At 49.2% G+C, this 27,366-nt stretch overlaps 1 protein-coding gene across 5 annotated transcripts in view; it reads right to left on the minus strand.

The window, feature by feature from the left end:
- ARNT2 (aryl hydrocarbon receptor nuclear translocator 2) overlaps positions 1-25,465 on the minus strand; it is a 163,878-nt gene extending 138,413 nt beyond the window's left edge. For 4 of the 5 annotated variants that reach the window (XM_072950898.1, XM_072950902.1, XM_072950906.1 and 1 more), the window contains exon 1: positions 25,208-25,465. In XM_072950898.1, the coding sequence (XP_072806999.1) occupies positions 25,208-25,238 (31 nt within the window). In that variant the 5' untranslated portion in view covers positions 25,239-25,465. The remainder of the gene's footprint in view (positions 1-25,207) is intronic. The other variant, XM_072950901.1, reaches the window with a different exon arrangement.
- Between the last annotated feature and the right edge of the window lie 1,901 nt (positions 25,466-27,366).

Below are 27,366 nucleotides of genomic sequence, written 5' to 3' on the forward strand. Positions count from 1 at the left end.
CAGAGAAATAATCAGAATCAGAAGGGTGAGAATGAAGCGCTGTAATGCCCCAGCCGCCCACCCAAGCCGCCTGCAGCCTGGCGGGCCCCGGGGCGGGGGTGGGGCTCGGGCGTGCACGGGAAAGCCTGCGCGCCTCTCCCGGGCCATCCCCACGGTGAGAGCAGCCTGTCCGGCTCTGTGCTGGGCCCTGTCCTGCATGCTGCGTGCTGCGTGCTGTGTGCACAGGGATGAATCCCACGCTCTCCCGCCCCAGACCGTGTCCCAGGGGATTTTCCCCCAGCCAATACTTCCCTCATCTTCATTTATATCCTTCATCAGGATCCAGTATCGTGATCCCCGCATGGGGGAGTGGACATCGATCAGGGAAACCAACACAGTGGAATTTTTCTAAAGAAATATCAACCTGCCACCTGTCACCACCACCCCAAATAAAGGCAACAACAAAACCAGAGCCCCAAACCCCAAATCGTCCCCGCTTGGTCGGCAGCCCAGGCCTTGTGAACAGCAGGTCATCCGCCCACCCTGCACGGTCTCCTTCCGGAGGCTCCGGCTCTCTTCCGAGCAGGTGGGTTGCTGGGGACAACAGGGCTATGACAGGGGTTAGATGGAGGACCAGATCCAGCCCCTGCCCCACCTCCAGAGCAGCCTTCCCAAGGCCTTCTTCCCGCCAGCCGCTTCCCTTGCCCTTTCCATGGGAGCAGTGAGGCTTCCTTCAGGATCCTGAGGGCAGCACAGAGGAGGCCCTGCCTGCTGTGAGCCTGCCCTGTCTCCTCCCAGAACACTCGCTCCAGGGACAGTCCCTCATTGGGGCTGAGTGTGGGGACAGACGGACGCAGTTGGACTGGCGGCTCTTGCCAGTCAGGCCCAACTCCTCTCTCTGTCATTTCATCTTCTCTTGTCCTCTCTCTTGTGTGTTTTCCCCTCCAGTCTCGTGGCCAGGAGACTCCCATTTCTTACTGCAGGGCCCTCATCTCTCCATCCTGTCCAGCTGTTTTCCTAGCCTCGGTAGCACTGTTCCCGCTCATCCAGCTGCTTCTGCGGGTCTCTGCAGCCTTCGTCATCGGCCTGCCCTGCGGTGGGCAGCTCCTGCTGGCCCACCAGCTCTCCAGGTGCCCGAGGGCAGGCTTTGCATCTTCAGTCCTTCTTCAAAGACCACCCAGAGTCTGGAGCCCTCTTAGCCCATGCTGGGTGTCTGCTGGGTGGGGAACATCTGGCAGGAGGCCGGCCAAGCAGCAGAAGTGGCTCTCTGAAGTGACCAGCCACCCCTTGATCCCTGCCCAGGCATCTCCTTGTCCTCAGACTTAGGAACAAGCCCAGGTGTGGCAGCCAAGGTCCCCTCCTCAGATGGCCCAATGGAATTGACCCCAGACATTGTGAGGGTCTAACATGGTGGAGAACCTCAACGCTGCTCTCCCCCGGGATTTCAACCTCAAAAGACTGGGGTTTTTTTCTCAATAGGTCAAAATGCAACATCTGTTTCCCATCCAGCTACTGCTCCAGCAGGGTGTGGACTGGGATGAAATGCACACACTTGCTGCTGTTCATTTGCGTCTCTGGGACACAGCGGGGGAGCGACGCTTTGCCCACTGGTCAGCTGCACTAGAGGTAGGAGATTCCTCAGCTTCTCCTGGGACCTTCTTGGGCAGGATGTGTGGGCTTATTTGCTTAGACCAGAGGTTGCAAATAATGGCTGATGGACCACATCTGACCTGCCTCCTGTTTTTCTATGGCTCACAAGCTAAGAATGATTTTTACATTTTTGAATGGTTGGAAAAAAACCACAGAAGAATAATATTTTGAGACATGAAAATTATATGAAATTCAAACGTCGGTGTGGATAAACTGGCAGACAGGCGTCATTTACATACCATCTACGCCTGATGTGGAGTCTGGAAGGAAACTGGCCAGCACGGCTGGGCCACAGGTGAGAGGAGAGTCTAATGGGGCCTGGGAAGCAGGCAGACCACATAGATCTCAGTCGGCACACGTCTCAGAGCCGGGACCACACACATGTAGTCACACGGCCTGTTGACTCAGCTCAGAGGGCGACCCCAGAAAGCCCAGTCACAGCTGTGGGATCGAGTCAGAAGCCCCAGGAAGCCATGGTGGAGCCAGGCTCACCTTGTCCTGGGGAGGAGGCCTGAGCGACAAGAGCAGCCTCCCGAGGGGATGGGAAGAGCCTGATGACGGCTGGGGGTCCCTCGCAGGCTGCCCTGTTGGCACTTCTCATGTGACAGTGACATCCTGTGGATGTGACTCCGGTGGGGGGGGGGCAGAGTAGGGAAGGGAGGACATGCTGGCAGGGGGTGCAGGAGGGTCCCTGCTACTTCCTAGGACAGAAGGGCAGCCACGATCCCCGCTGGCACAGAGAAAGGGCCTGGATTTCTCCACTGGGCAGAGGCCCTGCCGGGAAATTTGACCACGCAGTCTTGGGCCACAGCATTCCTTTGTTCTAAAAAGCTACGTCCGTGCAGTTCATGTCCTCTGCTTTCTATCCTAAGAGGAGGTCTGGGATGTGGAAAAGGCGTTCTGAGAAGAAAGAACCTTCTGGTGACTTATATTGTATCAAGTAAATCTTCCATCTTTTCCAAACCACTTCCTGGCATGAAGTACGTGCCAAGTAAATATTGAGGGTTCAGTTCATTACACGTTTGAAAAATTTTTGTCTATTTCTAGATCCAAAGGCCAGATGTGGACAGACGACGGAGCATGGAAGTTGGGAACTGTATATTAAAGGGAGAATGTTTGCTTTGAACCAAGAGTGGTTCTCTGCTTCCTCGGAATCCTCTTCATCTCTTCCAGAAGAGAGAACTGGCTCCAGGTAAAGTGAAGACACGTGTCAGGGACGTGGGGCACAAAGCTTACAGTCTCAGTCCTGGCACTCCTTCCTCCGTGTGACCTTGGCACTCCTTCAGCTTCAGTCTCCATATTTATCAGCTGAGGACACTTCTGCGGACAGTGGCTTCAAGCAACCAAGATAATCCCTGCACACTTGTGGAGTAAGGCTGAACACGATGCTGTGGCTGGAACACGGGAAAGCATCCGGTTCCTTCCCTGCTCACCTGTAAAACTGGGTGAGCCACACGCTGACCCTTCCACCTGCACATTCTGCAGCCCACGTACTCATGCCTCATGAGAGAACGTCCAACGAAGTGTTAGTAGGTCAACATGGCAACGCACGTGTGCGCACTGGTCACACTGCTCAGCGGTCCCCTAGAGCCGTCTGAGTCTACGCACAGACATGGTCGGAGTGAACGACTCCACAGCACTGCCTCCCTCAGGGTTGGAGGGAAGCATCTGAAATTTGGGCCTCTGGCCCACGTGGAATCTTCCACTCAGTCATTCACAAGTACAGTTTTCATTATGCAAATACCAGTGGTGTTTAAGTCCCCACACTAAGCCCACAGGTAAATATGACAGACAGACGGAGACTGCTCCACCACTGTCAGGACCAGCCGTGAAGGTGGGGCTCTAACGATGGGACACAGAGAGACAGAGGGAGGCAGAGCTGGGGTGGGACAGGCAGCAGGAAGGGAAGCGCGACGCGGCCTGTAATCCCTCAGACGACAGATTCAAGAAGAAGGAGGAATTACAGTAGAACTGAAGTGTAGCAGAGAACTTTCCAAGAGCCTGGATGGAACTGTCTAAATGCCTTAAAGTGAGTCACCCGGAGTGTGCCAAGCAAGGCCTGGAGGACTGCCGGGCCACGGCTCTGCCACAGGGATTCCTGCTGTGACAGCAGGGTTAAGATAAACGACCTGTAGCTTCCTAAGATGTATGATTACATGACCTTCAACTACTTGGCATTAATATACAGACTCGAGGTACCACAGTTAACCTCAGCCTCTATAATCTACAACTGAACTCAGTTTTTCCTTCCAAACCATTTGATAAGATGACTTCTATCAGCAAAACCTCACTTGTTTTCAATCCTGAGGCTCAAAACTCCCTGCTTTCATTCCTCTAATGTTTTCTAAGCATCCATCTTGCATCGGGTACCACAGCGAGCACTGCCCTTAAGCTCAAAATTGAGTGGGACAGTCCAATACAGAATCAATTTGAGCTGTGAACCAAGAAATAACTTTAAAACGTGTCTAAGAAGAGAGGTAGACATGGGACGTAAAGCACACGTGCTCAGGTCTTAGCAGAACGAGGCACAGAGCCCTAACCCTCGGGTCACTCGCCGGCTCACTCCCCCTCCTGACGTCTGTTTCTTCCCACTTTTCCCACCCGGACTTATGACCTGTATTGCTCCAAACATGGATCACTCCTAGAGCATCTAACAAGAATGATCCTGTGCTCGTGCTATGGACTGAACTGTGTCCCCTCAAAAGTCAGATGTTGAAGCCCTAAAACCTAACACGGTGATATCTGGAGGGGGGCTCTAGGGAGGTGATTAGGTTTAGCCGAGAGCTGGAGGGTGAAGGCTCCGTGATGCGTCCTTAAGAGAAGAGGCACCGAAGAGCTTGCTACCTCTCTTTCTCCACCATGTGAGGGCACAGCAAGAAGGTGACCATCTACAGCCTAGAAAGTGAGCTCTCATTAGGAACCAAACAGGCTAGCCCCTTGATCTTGGACTTCCCAGCCTCCAAACTGTGAGCCTCCAATAAATGTCTGTTGTTAAGGCATCCAGTCTATGGTGTTTTGTTATGGCAGCATGAGCTAACTGATACAGCTGGTCAACAGCACCTAGTGGAAAAGAACATCCTTCATTTGCAAGATGTGTTCTAAACAAGGTCATTTAACCAGGTTAAGAGTAATGACAACTCTTCCTGTTCACGGACACCAAGGGAAAACAACCCAATGACCAGTGGTCACACCCTTGAGTTAACCAAGTCCTCCCTTCCCTTGGCCCTGCCCTAGCCTATGTAGTAGCCTTGGGGGAAAGGGGCCACTGACAAGTTGGGTTTTGCTCTGATGGAAAGAAGGTCAAGGGGAACTGAATTCTGGTGGCAGCCTCGGGCTCCTGTGATTGCTGTTCTATGCATCATTAAGATGACACCCTAAAACCCAACCCTGCACGTCCAGCTATGCTCTCAGTAGGAAATATGGGGACCAGCATGACCAAGGTGTGGTTGAGGAGCTACCAACATTCCATATTTATCTTGAGAAGAAGCACAGACCTCAAGAATCTTCCTCCCGGTCTCTTCAATAAGTGGTGCTAGGAAAACTGGCCAGCTACATGTAAAAGAATGAAATTAGAACATTCTCTAACACTATATACAAAAACAAACTCAAAATAGATTAAAGACCCAAATGTAAGACTGGATACTATAAAATTCCTAGAGGAAAACAGAGGCAGAACACTCTTTGACATAAATCGCAGCAATATTTTTTTGGATCTGTCTCCTAGAGTAATGGAAATAAGAACAAAAGTAAACAAATGGGACCTAATTAAACTTAAAAGCTTTTGCACAGCACAGGAAACCATAAACAAAACGAAAAGACAACCTACAGAACGGGAGAAAATATTTGCAAACAATGTGACTGACGAGGGACTAATTTTCAAAATATACAAGCAGCTCACACAATTCAGTATCAAAAAAAAACCCAAACAACCCAATCAAAAAAAATGAGCAGAAGATCTAAACAGACATTTCTCCAAAGAAGACATACAGATGGCCAACAGGCACATGAAAAGATGCTCAACATCACTAATTATTCAAGAAATGCAAATCAAAACTACAGTGAGGAATCACCTCACAACAGTCAAAATGGCCATCATCAAAAAGTCAAGCCTCGTGAATCGACTCAGGAACCTGAAATAGACAGCAGATATGGACCGTGACTCTCAGAGGTCACCCTGTGGAAATGCTACTGAAATAGCCATCTTCATCAAAGACAGTGGGAAAGAAACGTGTCTGCTAGGATTTCAAATTTAAAAGCAGCCCTTTAGAGAGCCATGCTTGCAGAAACAGGAAGTCTGCTACACACTAAAGAAGTCAAATATTACATAGCACCCCAGGCTCCTGGCAAGGGCATTCTCGTCTTGAGCTATTTAAAGACACCCGAGTCCCTGTCCATCTTGACTATCTTGTTCATGTTCATCTTGACAGAAACAAGGCTACTCTGAGCAGACTTTCAACATTATTAAGCAAAAAAAAACAAAAACAAAAGCCAAGATTTGGTCAAGAGTAGTTGGATATTGCCCAATATCCCAAGTTACTTTGCAAAAACATCTCTGTGATATGTTTTTAACAGCTCATTTGTTGTATGTCTTATTTGACCCTTCAAAATTCAGTGCTCTGTGCTGCAAAATAAGGTTTATTTTTCACAAGGAATTTTACAAAATTCACGTCAGATCCTTGGAAGCAACCACAGAGAGCAACCACTTTCCTATCTTTGAGGCAAAGATTCTGGGTCTCAGTTGTGTCTGGAAGCCTGAGTCTGTGAGACAAATTAGAGATCCATTCTGTTTGTGTTTGCTTCTTTTCCTTAAGACTGTTTTGGGGAAAAAGAGTAAAACTGTTTTGTCAATAAACCAAAGAAAAATTGTGACTCAGACCACTGAAAAGGAAAGGTTCCAGGTGACAGGGGAGCAGTAAGAGAGCTTTGGCTTCTGCCTGCAGGTAGGTCTTGCCTGAATGTTACAGACAAGGGGCTGCCATAATAAAACCACGTGGGACACTGCCAATGACACCACCCAGGCTGGCCCGTGAGGGCGCCCCGGAAGAAGTGGCCCGGCTGTCCTGACTGGAGAAGCAGAGGAGTCCTCAGCTCAGACCTGACTCAACCGCTCTACTGTCCTGCCGGAGTGGGAAAGCTTCTGAACATCTCCTCGACAAAAATGGGAGCAAGATGACATAAAGTGAAACTTCACGGGAGTGGAGTGTAAACCAAATGAAGCAACCAAAACCCAGACACAAAAGCATCCGACCAACCAGGGAAAATCACCTGCTGTACGCCTGTCCCGTCCCCTTCTTCCCTTTACTGACAGTGCTGAGAACATCTGAGATACGTCCCCTCCTCTCCCAGTCACAGCCCGTGTGCCTCAGGTGAGTGGGACCACGTGAGGGCTCTTGGGGTGGGCACACGCCCAGATCTGGTCAGCCAGAGCACTGCGCCCCCTGGCCACAGACCCTGGCTCAGCGATACCGTCTGACTTCTGCTGGAGTTCAGATGTCACTGGACCACCGCTCGGGGAGAGCCTGCCTGAGATTAAAACCAGTGCCAGTGGGAAGGGCTAAGGGAGCAAAGTAGAGAGATACGGTACTGCAGGTGCAATGCCAGCGCCTCCACATCTCCACCTGACGCCAGACGCCCACTTGGCTCTCCTAGTTCTATGAACAGTTCCTGTATGCTTGGTTTAAGCTAGTTGGAACTGGGCTGTCTGTCTCTTGAGAGTGAAAGAATCCTGACAAATACATTGTTATTTTATTTTCTTGGCATCTCCCCCTCCTCCTCCCTCCTCCTCCTTCTTCTCCCCCACTCTCTCACACACACAATAAATATTTGTTATTTGTATATATGATAAATTATTTGACAAGCACAATGCTTCACTGACTACACTACAAATTCTATATTTGCAGAAAAATCTCACTCATTAATATGGACAGAAAAGCTCTAAATGAAATCTTAGCAAATCAAATCCAGCATACCTTACCATAGTAATATTAAAAGAACCATGAAATGTTACCATGTACCTTTCATTCCAGGAAGATGCAGATAACTCAGCATTAGGAAATCTATTAATAGCTTAAATAAGAAAAAAAAAAGAACACTGTGCTTATCTCAATAGACACTAAGACATGTGACATAACTGATTATGTGACTCCTGACTTTGACAAGTATGTGTTCCTAGGAACTGCTGGGTGCTTCAGACTCACTGCTCAGTGCTGGCATCACTCAGATCATTTGAGAATAATTTCTCAGCTCCATGTGGAAATGGTCCTCAGATCCAGGATGATTCCAACGATGGGAACAGCTACCATCTACTGGGCACAGACACCATCCTCCATAGGGCTAAACACATTACATTCACCGCCTCATCACCACAGCTCAGCTCAACTGCTCCAGAAGGTAGGTATTGTTATTATCCCATTTTATAGATGAGGAAACCAAAGTTAGGAGGCTAAGTAATCTGCCTAAAGTCACACAGCTAAGTAAGGGATAGAGCTAGAATGCATGCAAACCAATGTACATTAATGTTTTTTAATCACATGATGCAAAATACAGCCTGTAAGTCAGGAACACATTTCTCTTTTAAAAATTTTCATTCTGTTATAAATTATAAGACCAAAAAAGCTAGAAAATATACTTAGCACAAACTAGACAACTATAGTTACTCTTCTGTTGAATATGAATCCAGACCGTTTCCATATGTATATAAATACAAATAAATACAGATTATTTAATATAAATAAAATCGTATTATCTATATAATTTACTTTTTTAACCAATAAATCATAAAGCTTTTTCCTGTCTATAAAAATAGAAGTATATCATCATTGTAATGCCTAAATACATACAAATAATTTAAACATTATTTGTCATTGTTGGACATTTAAATCGCTTCCATTTTTATAAACAACACTGCAAAAATCATTTCAGCATGATATATTTTCTCACTCTGCTTATTTTCTTAAAATCGACAAGCATACTTGAATCAAAGAGTTTACACATTTGCTACCACTAGAAATAAACAAACTTCCTAGACAACCCAAGATTTTACAGTGCTTTTTTTTTTAATTGAAGTATAGTCTGTTGCCAAACTGACAGGTGAAAGTGCACCTTGCTTTGACTTTTATTTCATTAGTTATCAATGAATCTAAACATGATTTGTGATTATTTTTTATTTTCTAAATTGTCTAGTTCCTTATTTCAAAAATGGCCCTTGAGGTTTTAGTTTTCCTTTTATTGTTTACAAATACACACTGTAGACTCACATACACTCTCATATATACACACACGTATATACATACACGAATTTGATATTAACTCCTCATCACACACTTTAACAATATTTTCTCCATTGTGATTTAACTTGGCCTAAGCAGGTTTTTAAATTTTAATTTATCGAAAATGTTAAGACATATAAAAAGGAATGAAATTTATACAAATTCCCACCTTAACAAATAAAACATTCTCTGTTATAGCTGTAAACTTCCCCAGTGGAAGTCTCCCACTTGCCCATATTACATTTTAAATATGTCTCTTGCAAACCACATATGGCTATATATAGTTTAAAATCTGGTTTGACAATCTTTGTTTCCTAATCCAGAAAATCAGTCCATTTATTGGGACTATTCATATGTACAGATTTATTTCTACCACTTTTTTTTTTTTTGCTTCTTATTTGTCCCACTTTTTTCTGTTTCTTTCCCCCTCCTGTGTTACTGTTTTCTTGGAGAGGGGATTATATTCACCGTTCTGTTCTTTGTTGCTCCATTAGTTTGGAAGTTTACACTCTATGATTTAATCACTACTCTAGAAATATGACTGTGCGTACTTAGCAGAGTTCAGTCTTCCTGACCGGCACAGCTTTACCTCTGGTCACCCCATAAAGCCATGTTATCATTTGTTACAGTCAAAGCATATTTATGTTTATTCTGTGTTCATCACTTTCTTTGCTCAGCACCCCCTGCTCCTGAGGACGTCCGTTTGGAGCCCCTGGAAGACGACTGCCTTCCAGGAGGAGAGCTGTGAGGAGCTTCTTTGAGGAAGTCTCTAACTCTCTTGATTTGTGTATTTTGAAGTATTTTTATTTTCCTCTTATTCTCAAAAGAATTTTGTAAAGCTTATAATTCTAGGTTTACGATTATTTTCAACTAGCATGTTGAAAATCTGTTGTCTTCTGGTTTGAATTATTGCTGTTGAGAAGTCACCCATCAATCTACAGCTGACCCTTAAACAACACGGGTTGGAACTGCACGGGTCCACTGATACCAAAGATCGTTTTCGATAGTAAATACTACAGAACTACGCGGTCCGTGGTTGGTTGAACTCGCGGATGCGAAGGAACCCGGGGTGTGGTGGAACCAGGGGTGCGGCGGAACCCGGGATGCAGAGTGTCGACTATAGGTCATAGACCAGTTAATACCCTGCTGTTCAAGGGTCACCCGTCACTGCCTTTCCTGTGGCGGTGATCTGCCCGTTCTTTGTCACCGCTTGCTGGGTTTTCTGTGTCCTTGGTACTGTTTTCACTACATTTTGTTTAGATTTGGATTTCCTATTACTTACCTTGCTTGGGACTTGCAGCTTCTGAATCTCAGGCTCAGTGTCTTTCACTAGCTCTGGAAAATTACCAGCCTCTTCTCTTCGAATACTGCCTCACCCCTGCTCTCCCTACAGAATCTGACTGATATTCTAATTCATTCAAATAAGAAGTAGGAAGCCCTGCCTCTTTGTCTCCTAGGCACTATTTCATATGCTCTATGCCGAATTCTGACATTTCTTTCATTCTGCTTTCTAATCCATTAATTCCCCACTCATCTGTATTTAGTAGCTATTTAACTCATCCATCAGTTTCCTAATTTTATTTTTTAATGCTACGATTTCCTGACAGCCCACCTGGACTAACAACAGCTAGCCAACAGACTGCCTTCAATCAGATCGTGAAGGTCTGGGAAACGAGTATCTCACTAGGAATCACAATTGACCAAAGACCAGAAGCCTGTTTCCAATTTTCCTGAGCTGTGTAGGGTCTGAGGTGTCATAAACGACCAAAGGAAGCATCTTCCTCAGGAGAAGTGAGATTGGATCTTTCAATGGCCAAGCTGGAAGGGATGAGACAGGTTTAATTTAATGGCTAAAAATAAAGCAGTAAAATAGGGTTTACACTCAAGTTATCACAAGAAATTCCTATCAGTTATACAATGTTGTTTGATGCATCAAGGCTCAAAACCAATAAATTAAAAAGTAATAATTTCTTTGTATCATTTGATGTTTTGACAACAATTTCCATTTCACTGATTTTAAAATTGTGACCACAGCTTTCTTTTTCTCTGCAGTGGCCTGACAGACCATGGCCAAACCTTTTATTTTCAAACCTTTTAATCATTTTTTTTCACATTGTAAACAGTAGTACATAATGGTATAGTTTGGCTTCTGCTGTTTTACCCAATTGGAAAATCTTTTCCTTTTAAAAGAGAAAGTGAATCTAGATGCTTCTTTTAAAAGCCACCATTTTCCAGTTAAAGACAGCACAGTGGCACGTGCGTCATCCTCTGCTCCCTTCCGACACCCCATTAATGACAGTGAGGAATTTCTAACCCCTAAGGCCAGAAGGCTGGCATTCCCCCCGAGGGATGTCCCCCAAGAAATATTTCCTAAAGAAATATAAACATTCCAAAAGCAATCAAGGAGCTGGGGAAGGAGAGAAGAGACAGAGGATCAACCCCGGAGGTCTGTGTCCAACTAACAGAATTTCCAGAAAGAGAGGGCAGAGAGAAAGAATTTTTTTTTTAATTATTCAGCCCTAAAGTCAGACCCTCCCTAGACTGAACGCGCCCACCGAACACCCAGCGCAGTGAGTGAAACAAACCCCCACACCAGGGCCCAGCTCCTCATCGCACAGATCGGAAAGCAAGGCCCAGAGAGAAAAAGCAGGGGTGCCCAAGAGCAGACACCCAGGCCAGCGCCGGGCAGGGCCAGCACCAGGCACGGGCACGGCACTCTTTCCACTCTCTCCCGCAGCCCGGAATGTTAACACCCCTCGTTCACCTCTCCCCGGGACAGGTCACTCATTCACCCACCTCCTTCTCTCCCAAACCACCCAGGGAGAGCCAGTGTGACAGCGGACAGAGGGTGAATGTAGGACCAGAGGGGTGCCTAGACTCAGCTCTGCCACTTACCAGCTGTTGGCCATCTAAGCCTCACTTTCCTCATCTGTGCAATGGGACTGTTAAGCCCAATCATCAGGAAGATCCAGTAAGTTCATGGACCCAGAAGCCCTGAAACAGGTGAGCTAGTTGGCAGTGGGCACAATACTGGCTTAGCTGCTTCTGTGGACCTGAAGAGTGGTCGGTCCAGAGACCAGCAGCATCAGTATCATCTGGGAACTTGTCAGAAATGCAGATGTCACCCCTCCCCCCAATCCTGACCTAGTGACAGAGCCCGTGGGAAGGGGCAGCACTGTGCTCACAAGCTGCCCTCTTGATTCTGAGGCAGGTCGGTTCAGGGACTGAGCTACCTGTGTGACTGCGCCACCTAGTGGTCGACAGGCCTAACAGACCCCAAGCTGGGGAAAGGGTTTGTCCCCAGGGCCAGAACATTCAGCCTGGGTAGCCGAGGGAAGGAGCTGCCCTCGAGGAGACTGTAGACGCTTGAAGGCACAGATTGTGCTGTTCTTTCTAACCACTGCATTCCCAGCACTTGAGCATCGTGATTAATAAAGGGCAGGCAGTCAATGATATTTGTAGAAGGAAGATGAATGAATAAACGTGAACAAAAAAGACACACGTTCTAACTCCTAGTCTGTCCACAAGTGTTGTACAAAACTGAACTGTGTCGGGACGCGGCCTGAGGTCCAGCGAGGCCAGTTAAAGAGGCAGAATGAGACGAGGGTGCCAAGTCACCACCTGCAGAGGCACCTTGCAGGCGTCCAGGCACAGGGTCCAAGATCAGCAGCCTTAGGCAATCAAGAGGGGACCCACTTGGGCGGCCAGGCCCACCCCAGTTTGTCCAGAGCATGGGAGGAGCAAGGAGGGAGGCTGTCCTAGGGCAATGCGACCCTTTCCCCACCCTCAACTATGCCAGTCAGGACAGGGAGGAGAGGAAGGGGCGACAGGGCGTTCGGCTGACTTAGGTGCAGGACCAGGGCAGAAAGTCTAGCAGATGCAGAGGCGGTGAGAAGGACAGTCACAACGTGACAGGGGGGGAAAGCCTGGCGTCAAGCAGGGCAGGGGAGGGGGCTGTCCCAAGGCCGTGAGGAGTGGAGGCAGGGCCAGGGCCTTCCCAGACAGAGCCTCGGAGGAGGAATGTGGGAGCAGGACAGAATACGATCCCCACGTGCACAGAAGGGCCAGCAGCCTCAGGGTGCCTGCTTCACTAGAGCCCCCCCTTCCATAAGCACATGTGGTTATTTGCTCCCCACATTTTCCTTGCCCAACTGGAAAGATGTCCTTCACTTCTGAGCCCTGTGCTGCACTCCACGCCTTGTGAAAAACAATTACAGCGAGAAGAGGCACCGCTTACCCAGTGTTTCCCACCTGCTGGGTACCATCCCGAGCGTTGTTAAATGTAGCCACTTATTCCTCACCACAACTAAATGAGGCTCCCCACTGTACACATAAGAAAGCAGTGAGTAACCAGAGAGCCCACGAGCCACGGTCACCGGGTCCACGGTGGCCTGCCTCGAGCCCAGGGCCGCAACCTGCTCACCTCGGAATCCTGAGCATACAGAACAGGTCCTACTGCAAGTCAGGGCCCAATAAAGGAGTCACTGTATTTTAGAGGGGAAAACTGAAGCCCTCGTCTGCACTGTCTCCTAGTAGACAGTGTTCACATCATCACCCAGCACACAGCAGGAGTCTGGGTTTTCAGATACCTGCCTAGCAAGGTGAACCACCGTTAACTACTGGGGGCAGACCGAACATTTCCACCCTGTCTGGTTCCTTTGGGTCTTTCATGAAAGAGGCGGGTGGTAGCGGGGAGGGAGAGAAGGACGAAGGGAGAGCGGGAAGAGGTGAGGGAGGACAAATGGAAGAAAGGTGGAGAAGGTGGAGGCGGAGGAGGAAGAGACAGAGGGAGAAAGGAAGAAGGGAGGAGGGGGAAGAGGGAAAGGAGGAGAGAGGGGAGGAAAGGGAAAGAGGGGTGGGAGGGGGATCCTGAGACTTTGGAAAAAACTCAGCAAGTCTCTGCAGGGAAATTATGCACCCCCAAAAATCTGATTTTTAAGTCACTAGGTTTTTCTTTATGAAGTCACAATAAAATGCAAACTTGTTTTTGAGTGGAATGTAGAAGAAATAGCAAATTAACTTCCTAAAATAAATGCACATACACATCTAAACCTGGATATGCCACCAGCAACAAAGAACAGGACAAATCACACACTAATTACCATCTGAATGAAGACCCGATTGTTAATCCCAGCGTGTTTCAGGCATTCCACATGAGCAACTTACCTGAAAAGCTTTCCAATTTGTATGTCAGGAAAGTTGGTAATTAAACACTTCAGCTCCCTATTGACTTTATTAGAGATATGACAATCTTTATGTAGTTAGATTATAATTATTTTGCCAAATGAAGTTGATATTTAGTTAGGAAAGTATTATGCTTACAGTCTTAAAAAAAAAAAAACCCTGGGACCCGCTTCTGACAAGGAGCATCTGAAGTCGCCTATATATGGTGTACAGAACTCACAGAAGAGGTTTGCCAAGCACGCAGGGAATGGCATCTGGAACCACTAATCACCTTTCCTTAGCCTTGTCTGCACAGGACCTTGGCTTCATCAACTACGAGACTCGCTTTTATGTAATGCCTGCTAAACGCAGCCTCGCGATAGAACAACACTTGTGTGGTGTTTCTGATAAAAAAAATTTTAAAGCACACCCCCAATATAATTGTGAGGCAACATCAAACAAAACCAAGTTGAGGTATATTTTACAAAGTAACTGGCCTGTACTCAGCAAAAATACCAAGGCCACGGAAGGGGAAGAAAAAAGAAAAGAAAAAGACGGAGCAATCATTCCAGAATTAAAAGAGACTAAAGAGACATCATAACTTGTAATCCTGGGTTAAACCTAGGGCCAGAGGGAAAAGTGGTTCTGGCTATGAAGAATAACTGGCAAAACGTGAGTAAGATCTGCGGCTTGGATAACACTGCTAATTAATCATATGAATATATGATTTCAGTCATAGAAACTGTAGTTCTGCAGGAGGATGTCCTTATCTTAGGAAACACACATTAGATTTAGAATTAAAAGGGCATCATGTCTACTATGCATCCTCATATTGCTCAGGAAAATAGAGAAAAAAAAAACCGAAGAAATGGATAAAGCAAATGTGTTCCGTGTTAACACTTGGGGAATCTGGGTGACAGGAATACCGGAATTCTTTGAACTATTCTTGCAACTTTTCTGTAAGCCTGAAGTTACTTCAGCAAAAAAAGTTACTAAAAACAAAAAATGGAACCTTGTGGTGGTCGTGCTTCTTTCCACTGGTTTGCAATTTGGGGGACTTGGAGACCAATTCATTCAATAAATATGTATTAAGCACCAAGCACCGGGCCTCATTCAGGGCTCTGGGGAAACTGCAGTGAAAAAAAGACGCCCCAAATCCAAGGGGAAGGAGGCAACTCGAGGTTCCTGGCACATCCCCATCCCGCTTGGACGCTCTGAACTTACGATGCCTTGAACTCAACATGTCCAAGACCAAACTCCTCATCTCTCTGCCACCTCTACCAAAGCACCCCGAAATACCCCGAAATACCCGGACCTCATCAACGTTCTCTGTCTTGGGAAACGGCACCCTCCCGTCCCCAGGACTGAATCAGGAACCCTGCCATCCCGCCCTCTCAACTATATCCCATCTATCAGTGTAGCACCTGGCTCCTTTGGTTTTACCTCCTGAGTACCCTGGGGAGTCACCTGCTTCTCCCCATGTCAACTGCCACCTGGAGCAGGCCGCCACCGTCCCCTCCCTGGACTGCGGAGCTGGCTGCCGGACTCAACAGCCCACGGAGAGTTCTTTTCAACAGCCAACTCCAGCACATCACGGCCCGCTCCCAGCACTTCAATGGCTTCCTGTTGCACGTGGACACAAAGATGCCTTTCTTTCCTAACACTCACTTTAACTACACCCTCGTGCCCGTGACTGTTTAATAAACGGCCGACTCTCCCCACAGTGAACTCCGGGAGGGAAGGGACCACGCCTGCCTTTGCACACCACTGTGAGCACACAGTTGGCATTCAATTCATATCTGTTTAATTAGGTGGATAAGCAATTAAAATAATTAATGTCGGGCTTGGGCCAGTGAATGGAGCGTGGGGCCATTAGCTGTCACAGGGGACCTCGGGGAGAGGGCATGTGGGAGGCGCTGGCTTTGCAGAATCGGGGTGGGGTGGGGGACACGTGGATGGAGACGCCCGGCAGGCAGCGGGAACCAGAGACCTGTGGTTCGTGAGACTGACTTCAGGAAAAGGCACTTGCTCTGGTCCTAAAATGAGCTGTGCACCCCGAGCTATTCCTGTAGCATATGATCTTTGCCCTTCAGCAAGACCTGGAGGGGGTCCACATTCTCCTCTGCCTTCTAGCACGATGCCAGTCATTTGCACAAAACTGTCCCAACGCTGCCTGTTGCAGAGGCTGGCTGAGCCACGTGTAGCCAACCTGTTTCACTCAGCACCTTTCGATCCCCCCAGCTCTGGGCACAGCACCCTTTGTGTAGGGGGCTGGGAGGTGCCCAGGGAAGGCTGGCTGAACCAAATTAGAAGTTTTCTGGTGTGAAAAGCTTTCACAGAGAGCACAGCTGTGACCCTCGATCACACCCATTCATTTCATTCTTTGGGGGACTTGGAATCCATCAAGCATATCAAATTATGGCAAGTGATTCCAGATTCTGCCTCATTTCAAACTGCTGATGTGATAGAAACATCAATGCTGTTCTAAAAATAATAATAAAAAATGTGTGCACTTCTGTTATTTCACATTTAAATTAACTTCCATTACGGATATCATGATTATCTGAGAAGTATCATCTTGTTTTTAAAGCCACCGTGTTTTCTTATACTGACGTGGTGGTCGCAGGGGCCAGCCCCCTCCTTTCTGCCAGCCATGCACCCCATGGAACTCCCTGGTCCTTTCCCAGCGGCCACTGCCCAGATGCCTACAAACTGTCCTGTCCCTGTAGACTGGGGTTTCTCAACCCGGCACCAGTAACATTTGGGGCTGGAACAGTCTCTGTTGTGGGGGCTGCCCTGTGCAGTGTACGATGTTTACCAGCATCCCTGGCCTCTACTCCCAAGATGTTACCTCTCTCCCTTCCTCCCTCCCACTCACCCCCGGTGTCGTGACCACCAGGAATATCCCCTAGTTGGTAAGTACCATGTGGTCACATCTCTGGCCCCCGGTGACAGGGTTCTCAGATGCTCCACCACTCAGCTCAGTCAGAGTCTCTCCAAGGCAAGAAAGAGGACACCCTTTGCTAATAGCTATGAGTAAAAACATGAGGGCATAAATGAACTTGAGGCTTCCTGTTGCCTCAAAGCCTGGAACCCCGCTCATCTATGAATGTCTATGGAGAGCAACCATGTAGCCTTCCTGGCCTCCATGCAGTCATTCATCCATTTCAGTGGCTTTTTCCTTAACTGCTGTTAGGACAATTTGGCAGGCCAGGCAAAAACAGGCAGGAAGTTGCCTTTCTCAGCAGGCAGAGAGCCTCTGATGGCCAAGAGCGGGTCACCGCAGGGTCTCAAGGAGTGTCTGGTGTACGGAAGACTGAACTCTGCTCTTTTGGTCCCTCACTTGGCTACCAGCAAGGCCTTCCACTGATCTGGCTCCGAGAAAGCCCTGGATCTACCCATTGAGCTTGGTTTTGGCTTGGGCCAGCTCCCGGGAGCTCTCCACCCTGGACACAGCACCCCAGCATCCTCCCAGGCTGCTGACATCCAGGCCTTTCCTTTGCCACCTGAGCCTGGGTACAGAGGTGCCCAGTGCCACCTGCAGCTGCTCTCCATTAGAGCTGGGGAAGGAAAGCAGGGGTCACCAAATCAAAAGCAAATACACTTACCCTCGGTTATTAGAACCTCCTGAATCTGCATTTGAAGCAGGAATAACTACCAAGACTTGTCTACTGTGACAGAATGCAGGCACGAAGGACAACTTCCCTCGCCCCGTGCTCTGAGCCTGGGTTCCAGGCTGGTCAGCCTAGTGGTCTGGTTGGAGATGTGTAGTTCAATCCAAGGAGGATGTATGGACAGCAGACAGTGATCAGAGGTTTCCAGGACAGTTAATGGCGCATGTGTTTGGGAAGGCCACGTGGAAAGAAGGGAGCTGGTGAGGGCCGGGTGGAGGGAGAGCAACGGGGCAGGGAGGGAGCCTGGCAGGGACTGTGGGGCCAGAGCCTGGCCCAGGGCAGGGAGCAGAGCATCTAAGCTCGCGTCCCACTGGGGACCCCAGGTGAGTCTCTGAACCTCTCTGAGCCTCTGGTTTAACCTCTGGAAAGCAATGTGAAATAAAAACATATCAACCCATTTGACTATTCAATTCCACTTCTAGGAAGTTACCCTAAGGGGAAAAAAAAATCAAGTAATTATCTATTTACATACAGGAATGTATACTGAAATGTTGTGTATAATTGTGACAAATGGGAAAGTACACTCTTAAATATAAGAGACTAAGCCAATAAATTATGACCCAGCCATAAAACAGAACACATCAGTATCTGTGGCATGATATACTGTTACTACTGATGAAGAGGGAAAAATGTAACAGAAGAGCACGTTCAGAACAAGGCTATTCTGTACAGACACACAATCTTTAGAAAAAAGTCTGTAACAACATATGTAAAAAATGTTAACGGTGGGCAGTAGGACCATCTTAGCGCTTTTGTGTATTTTCCAAACCTTTTATAATCCACATGTATTTTTCTCATTGTATTCAGGGGGAAAGGTGGTCATGGGGCAGGAAGAAGCCGACCCTCAGCAGGTGCGAGGAGGAGACCCCCAAGCCCTGCTTAGATGCTCTCACAACACAACCGGACCAGTAAAAGATGCCCGTGTTTCAGTACAAGGTACAAAAGCAAGAACTACCTACTCATAAGCATCTTTGCTTTTTTGAGGATTTGCCTGAAAAACCGTCTAATTGTTACGTCTCTGAGCCACAGAGGCCCCGCTTACCAGCAGGGGCCCCGCCTCCAACCCCACAGCGCAGCACTCCCATGCCTCCTGAGACCCATGCCAGCCCCTCCTACAGGGCAGCCCCGGGGGCACCTCATCTGTAGCTGCTGGTGATCACACCGGCCCCACGACAGTTCCCCCGAACAAAGCAGACAGCCGGAAAAGGAGGACTGCGAGACTTCACAGGGAACCCGGTAGGGAAGGGGCCGTCCGCTACCACCCTCTGCTCTCCAGGCTGTTACAGTCTGGCCTGCCCTCCTTCTGGGGAGAATAATAATATCTGTGCGTTTTCAAGGCTCCATATTCTATAGAGCCTAGAGGCACTGGTCTGGGGAAGGACTACTCTGGCAGGATTTCCAGATCGAAACCAGTTCCCACAAACAAAAATCAGAATCTAAATTAGACAGTCCTGGTCTATTTTGTTTAAATACAGTCCACACGCTTTCTGTTCTTTGAGGTAGGCATTTCAAGGCAGCCACATGCAAGACTATAATACAATTCCCTGGTGTCCAGACATTCATTCATGAGCAAACCTTCCTGGATGCCGACTGTACCGGGGGCAATACCGCAGATGCGGGGCCACCTCAGTGATGGATGCCTTCCCTGCCCTCATGCGGCTTCCAGACCCTCAGGAGACACAGGCACGGGTCAAAGAACCACATGATTTACCATTTCATTCCTCGTGAGGGGAATCGCTCCAGATGGTGGTACACTCTAAAGGGTCTGACAGAGTGCCTTAAAGGCACACTTCATCTGGATAAACAGATCAGGAGAGCTTTCCCCGACAGAGGAAGAATTCAAGCTGAGACCAGAAGGAAACAAAAGGAGTTGGATGGGAAATGGTTAGGTGTGGGGAGGGGGTGGAAGAGAGGAGGAAGGGATAGGTGAGCAGTTAATCATCCCAAGAAGAGGAACACAGCACAAGCAAAAGCCCTCAGGCAGGAAAGGGCTTGACGAGAAGGGGAAACGATTTTCATTCACTGACCAAAAAGTTCTGTGTGGTGAACTGGTCCACCAGCCTGACCTGTGCGATGCCAGCTCCTCCCAGCTTCCGTCTGAAAGCCTCACCAGTCCCCACGTGGTGCACTCCACTCCTGGGCAGCTCTACTGGGCGTTCCTTTCTTAGGTACAGCCCAGCACAACTGTGACACTATGAGTGGGGTAATGGTTCTGGAAAAGATACAGAAATGATTTTCCCGTGCATCTTAGTGAATCTCTGCACAGGCGACAATAAAGCAGGAAATGGAGGTGCTGCTGGGGAACTAAGGTGGTTGAGTCCAAGTGTTCGTCTCTCCGTGGTCTCATTTTCCCCAAGGAAAGCACTCACGGAAACTGGGGAAAGGCTGGCTAACATCCCTCTTCGTTTATTTCTCCAGCTCAGCTCCCACAGGTCCCCGTGGCCCACTGACTCCCTGATGGCTCCCCCTCCGTGTCTCCTGGGCACCTCAACTCAACTGTCTTAACGCTGGAGCCTCGAGCACGCCCCACCGGCCACGTGTGCCTCACTCTCTTCCTATCACCTCCATCCCCCCAGGCATCAAAACAAAAAACTGGGGCTCATCTCTGACTCCTCCTTCTCCCTCACAGCACCGTGTAGTTATGGTTCTACCCAAAAGAGCTGCTGCATGCGGCCAAGCAGGAGGTGCCCTGCCAGGTGCAAGGATGGCTGAGGATGCAACTGGTGCCCCTGCTCACCCACTGCTCTCCAGCCACCCTGGCCTCTTCTGGATCATTGAACCAGCCCGGCTCTTCCCGACCTCAGAGCCTTTGCAGAGGCTCTTCCCTGTGTCTGGAATGCACTTCCCCACGTTTCTCTTCATTCCTCAGACCTGGACTGAAAGAGGCCTTCACTTCTGCACAGCATTAACACATTTCGTAACTAACATATTTGTGTGATTCTCCGGGACTACCTGCCCGACTCGGCCGTAAGCGGCACGATGGCAGGGGCCATACTTCCCCTGCTCAGCACCGTATCCCCAGAAGCTAGCACAGAGCAGCTGCTTAAAAAATACTGACTGAGGAATAAGTAAACCTCTTTTTTGGATATCAGTCCTATCATTTCACAGAAGCTAAAAGGCTCTGGGTTCATCACTAGGCTCCCTGGCACATGCAATACCCTGCAAACTTGACATAGTTTAATTAAAAAAAAGACCATGTTTTACATATAAGTAACTGGTCAGGCAGCAAAATTTACTTTTTCTTAGTGCACGGTAGTTTACTGATTCTAAATACACTTTAAAAAAATCACTGAAATGAAAATATATTTTTAAATTGATAGTAAGAGTTGAATTGGCAGCAGTTTTTTCTTGAAAGCACATAGAATAATGATGTCTCTCACAATCAGTAGATTTCTAGATACCATGAAATGCAGCATGTAAAGACACTGGATGTGTGCTCAGCCAGTTTAGGGGTGCCGCCTCTATCTGAGGCAGCGCTCTGGACAGCTTGCAAGCACAGAAGCATCTCTCCAAAGCTCTAACTCTACCCCACGATTCTTGGGTGCCCATCTGGGTCCCCAAGAGCACTGAGAAGACTTGATGGCCCTCCCTACTTTCACAAATCTCCCAACACCCCCCACCCCAGCTCTAAGTGACCCTTCCTAAATTCTCTATAGGCCAAAATCTCTCTTTTCGAGAGGTCCTTTTCAGAAGCTACCTCCCTATGAGGCCTCCTCTGGGTTCCCATCATGATACATACACACCCACTCAGTGTTCATTTTGTTCCATCTTTTGCTGTAAACTTGGTCCACCCATGTCTCCCCCATCAGACTCAGAGCTCCCTGAGGTCAAGGGACATATCTTCACATTGCCCTGTGCCCTGCACAGCGTTTAGTACATCAAAGGTATTCAATGTGTTTGTTGAACTCATCCAAATATCCCTCCATCGAAGGCAATTTTCCCCGAGAATCCTCCTGTACTACACAGAAAATCCCAAATTAAAATGCCAAAGACTAGAAACCTGGAGGGGAAAAAAAAATCTAATAATTGCTTTCAGGAAAAAAAAAAAAGTAGAAATTCTAAATCTCTTAAACATGCCTCTGAATTTTTAAAAAATATGCAAACCTTCTAATACTCTGCAAATCCTCATTCTTGAGGATGTCCAGATAATTCGTAATTCCTAATGATCTCTGGTCTGAATTTGTACCTGATTCCCTCATGCTTAAGTTACAAAAGACTAAGGTGGAAACAATGGGATTAGAAAAATTCTACACAGTGTCACTTCAGGTGCAGGTACCCCTTCATGCGTGAAACTAATTCAGACCTTCGCTATTTCATACAAACCAGAAATGCTTCAATATCACCCAAAAGGAAGTGAATCAAATAATACATACACACAGAACAGAAGAGTCTAGGGCTTCTAAGAGAAGTCACTTCTGGCCAGAAAGAACAGAGAAAACCAGCCACTGCAGCAATCAAGGGAGCGACTGCAAATGACCAAGGAGCAGGGAAGTGTGAGAGCCCCCAGGAGCTGGGAACCAGACCGTGGAGACCGTGGTGGGTCCCACGAGGAGAATGTCTAGGAGCCAAGTCCTTCCTTCTCCCAAAACCACTCTGCCCCCACGGTACCTGGTAGAATCCTTAAACCCAAACAGGGGACCTAGAAGGGGCAGGTTAGAGGTCTGAACTTGGCTCAGATCACCTGAACACATGAGAATGTGCAGATTCCAACTTCACCTGTCATCACCTAGACCCCAGAGTGCACCTGCCACGCATCACAGACAAGTGCCATCGCCATTGGGTCTGCTGGTGTGCAGCGGTCAGCTGGGAAAACAGGAACAGGGGGGTCAGGGTGGGGAAGTGACAGCCTGTCACCATGGTATCCTGGACACAGACTAGCAGCAGAAATAAATCTTGGTGTCTTCCCATCCATTGGCCTGTGTTTACCAAGTTCTTACTCTTTGCAAAGCAACAACATCTGGGGAGTGGAGTGAGGTAGGAGGAGGAGGCACTTAAAGAAGCATCATGTGACTCCTGCCTGTGAGAGCAGGACTCTGGGTACCAAGGTCACGTGCCTTGCCTCTCTTGGTTGTGAAATGCCAGTCCAATCTGAAATCTCTCTGGGCTCAAACCTCCAGCCGCATCACTTGAAACTATACCATTTCTCCAAAGAAGTCAGAGATTCACAGGGTACAAAAACAACATGCCGCACAGATCTGAATGTTACCGCAGAGGACCGCGCAAAGACAAGACGGTGGATAAGAGAAACGGCAACCACCTCAAGGAATTTTCACTTGATTAGTTCTCACTGTGCTCAAGATATCTCTGCCAACAGAAAAAAGACACAGACATCACTGTCTACCAAGCAGGCCAGGTGTTTACAAATAACAAAAACAATCCCCTGCACTTGCACAACTCAAGTGTCCCGCGATGCAAGGCACAGGCACTCGTGTGCTCAGCACCGCCAAGCATGGCAGCTGCTCAGTATTTACTCCATGCAGCTCACAGAACAATGTAATGGACAAAACGCCCTAAACAGGGATGTAATGGTGTGTGTGTGAGTGTGTATATATGTATACACACATATACATAATACAACACCTCCGATTTTATTCCTACTTCCAATATAAACTATACTGGACTAAAATATCTTCATTTAACTTCCTTTGCTTTTCCTAATGTCATAACATTTAAATCAATCAATTTGCTGTTAATTTTTAAGCAGCTGAACAGGTGGATCCTGTGGACTTCAGTCTCAAGTAAACTGGCAAAGCTGTTTTCAAACCAGCCGTGTTCCCACTCAGTGTTCCGGACAGGGAACTCATCTGTTCTTCCAAGACTCCCTACTGCTCCTGACGGAATCTCCTTCCTTGGAACTACTCAGGCTCCTCCCCTGCGTGTCTCCATGGGCTCCTCCTTCACCCTCACCTCAAATAAGCAGTGCAAGTCGGCTCCTCCACCTGCCCAGCGGTGCTGGCCTTCCTCTCTCTGATCCAAGCCAGTGCCGCCAAGGCTCACCTTCCGAGCACCTGCATCTTTTCAACCCGGCCTCCCTGCCTCTAGTCTTGCTCCTTCTTTTCTATGTGACCTTAACATAGCTGACAAGTTAATCTTTCAGAAGATGCGTGCTCATGTGACTTCCCTGTTCAATACCACTGAGGACCCAGTGTGGAGGGAGAGAGTCCCTACTCAGCCTGCCCTTTGAAGCCACCGCCAAACTACTCTGTGAAATCCCACTGCTCCCTCTTATATCCTCAGTGCCCCAACCACTCACTGGCAACTATGCATGCTCAGAGTAAGTCCACCATCACTTATGCTGTCCCTTCCACCTGCAAGTCCCTTCAGCACCTGACTCTGTGTAGTCAAACCTTTCAGTTCTTCAAAGTCCAGGTCTAAAATGCCCAATTTCCAAACGTCTTCCCCAACCACTTTAGATGGAAGGAATCTTTCATTCCTAATTCTGATGACCCTTTTTTTTTTTTCTTCTCTAGGTATGGTGGGTGTTCACACCCCCATCCCTACCCCACCACCTCCCTCTACCGGGAATTCTCTGAGGGCTGGTCTCTGACTCTCCCTGCATCCTCCACAGGGTCCCAGCACCACGCCATGGCCATAGCAGTCACTGCCCAACACCCAAAACTTTGTAGCAGTCAGCCTGTGTGTCCCCCTGTCCATTCTCAGACCTCCTTCAGGATGTTCTACTCATCAGATAGGGTATATTTCCCCACGAAAATAGAATTTCCCTACTACAATCCCCAAACAGGTCAATACTTGATTATGACTTCTTTTCCATTTTTGCCAGAAAGAGCACAGTTGTCACAGGTCGCACCCTGAGAAGAGGTCAGCCGTAGAAGGCACAGGATGTGACTTGCGCTGGGCTGGGCTGCTCCACACTGTATTTCTACAGCCTGGGTTTTTGTGTCCGTTAAAGATAAGATACACGGTAGCTAGTCGCAAACGGCGCAAAGGACCAGCAGTTGCTGGGGGGCGGGGGGGGGGGGTGCGGGGAGGGGAGATCCCGGGGAGTTCCACCCTGTTGAATCCTGGCTCCAAACTTTTCGCTCCGTCAGCGCGGTACCCTCCTACCCACCCCGACCCGCTGACGCCGCGATGCCACAAGGCCGAGACCTGAAGAAAAAAATGCGTCGGATGAGGCAGGCAAAAGTGGTTATTTTATGAACTTGAGGGGATCCTACGCCAGCCCTCTGGTTCCTAAGGATGAGGGGCCAGCGACCACCGCCCGGGGGTCAGGGCTGCCCCATCCCGGGGACCGGAATGGGCAGGGATCGGGATGGAGATGCCGCTGCCAGTGCTGGTGCTGATGCTGCCGCTGCCGCGCGGAGTGACAGCCGCTCCCCCACCCCACCCGGGGGAGTGAGCGCCCGGCTCCGCGCTCCCGGGGGCGCTCGGCGCGCCCAGCCCCTCCGGCCCGCCCCGGCCCCGGGCAGGGCCTGCGGGCTGCGCCGGGCGGCGGGGCCCGCGGCCGCTACTCACCCGGAGGGTTGACCGCCGCCGGGGTTGCCATCTTGCTCGCCAGGCTGGGCGCGCGCCGGGCGGGGGCGGGGAGGCGCGGCGAGGAGCCGGGCGCCCCCCGGGGCAGGCGCGGCCGGCGCAGGCCCAGGCACCGCCGCCGCCGCCACACAAAGGACGGCGCGGGCGGGCGCTGCCTCGGCGCTCTCCCGCCGCCGCGGCCGCCCGCCGCCCCCCGCCTTTATCGCCTCCGCCCCCTCCTCGGCCTCCTCCTCCGGCTCCAGCCTTTGTCACGCGGCGGGGGGCGTCGGGCCGCGGCTCCCCGGGCCAGGCCGCAGCACCGCGAGACTTGGGGCCGCGGGCGGCGGCGGGACCCCCCCCCCCCACCGCCCGGAGCCGGGGGCCTCCTCCGCGGGCCTCGCAGGTGCTCGGCCGGCGCAGGCTGGGGCTGGAGGCGCCCCCCTCCCCACTCGCGGGGTCCGGGTTTACTCCCACCCCAGGGGTCCGGGATGCATGGCTGAGGGGCGTTGGCCCCCGGCCACAGGGCCAGGGCGGAGGGGGTGGGGGAGCAGCCCATTAAGATTCAGAGGGAAGCGGGTCCTCGGAGACGGCGGGAAACAAAGGCGCCCCAGTGCTGCCCACTTAGCATGCCAGGGCCGCGCCGCTCGGCTCCCGGGGCCAGAGATGTGGCCCCCGTGCCCACGAACTCCAAGGCCACTGCTTCAGAGTGCACCCAGTAAACACCCCGGCAGAGGCAGCCGGCCTGGGAAATTGTGAATGCCTCGGTTTTGAAACAGGCTCTTAGCTCTCCTTGCCTTCTTGCAGGGTGATTGTCGAAGGTAACTACTTGAAGTTGTTGCAAGAGTCTTATTTATACAACCAAATGAGAACTTAAAAGCTACTTTAACTGGCTTTTGTCTGCATATCCTGGTGAAGTTAGGCTGTAGAGAGCTTCGAGGGACTGTTGTTCTGCCAGACACTAGGATGCCTCTGAGAGATGGTGGCTCTTAGGAAGAAGACAGCCCCATAGTGCGTGCCCAGTGAAGGTCTATGGAAGAATGAACACGTCCCAGGTGAGAGCCACAAAAGGCAAGAAGTCTCCTAAATGTAGACATGTTTGCAAAAACATGGAACTGTCTTAAATCCTGACAAAGAAGTGTGTGTGTGTGTGTGTGTGTGTGTTGAGGGGGAGGGTGGTGTACAGAAAAAATGCTTGGGATATATTTTTAAATAAGCATTGTCTTTCCAGGAGTATTTGTCACTATTGATCTGACTAATAGGTGCTTAATGATATTCATTTGTTTATTGATTCAAAGTTGTTGAATGTGTGCTTTGTCCCGGCACGAAGCTAGGTGTTGGAGGGACCATGGAAAGAGAGCCACAGGGGCTCTGCCCACCCGGACTTCTAGTCTGGCCGGCGAAGTGAGTAGCAAAATAAGGTATTGCACTCAGGAAGCACGCTTCCTGGGGGCATTGTGGTCACTGGTGAATGAAGGAGGGCAGAGAGAGGGGGGAGGGATCAGGGAAAATGTAAACTAGGCTTTGAAGAAATGAGCAGGATGTGGAGAGGTGGAAAAGAAAGACACCTCAAGTGAAGACTGAGGCACGTGTACACCCGGCATCAAGACAAGCCAGGACCAGACAGGTGATGGTAAGTACAGAGAGAGCAGCTCAGGCATCATCTGGGACCAGCGCATCCTTGTATCAAAGTGCTGCCCCTGATTTCCCCGGCATCAGTCCAGTGAGAGCTCAGCCTCTCTTCCACATACCCCCAAAGGCAGCACACTCACATGCCCACGTGCACATAATAAATACCCAGTGTACTTGACGGAAGATCTGTTAGGGTAAATGAAAGAGGAGGCTGACCTCACTCATTCCACCTCAAGCAAGGTCAAATCCATCTTAGACATACCTGCAACCTGGAACAATCCCTTTTTGGGCCCCGCTCCCCACTGACAGTTCTGTCTCTGGCTGCTCACACAGCACCCACCTTGCTACATCCCCACTCCCACCAAGCTCTTTCCATTCTCCAACTTTCTGCCCCGCTTAGAAGTAAGCAAGTTCCTCTCCTTGGCGTTCACATGTCTGCCACCACATGTGACTCATTTTGGTATTATCTCCAAACAAATACATTTCTAATATTCTCCCTAAAAAATAAAATTGTAGGGAAGGTGACCATTGTA

The sequence above is a fragment of the Vicugna pacos genome, chromosome 27 (assembly GCF_048564905.1).
Source record: "Vicugna pacos chromosome 27, VicPac4, whole genome shotgun sequence".
NCBI lineage: Eukaryota > Metazoa > Chordata > Mammalia > Artiodactyla > Camelidae > Vicugna > Vicugna pacos.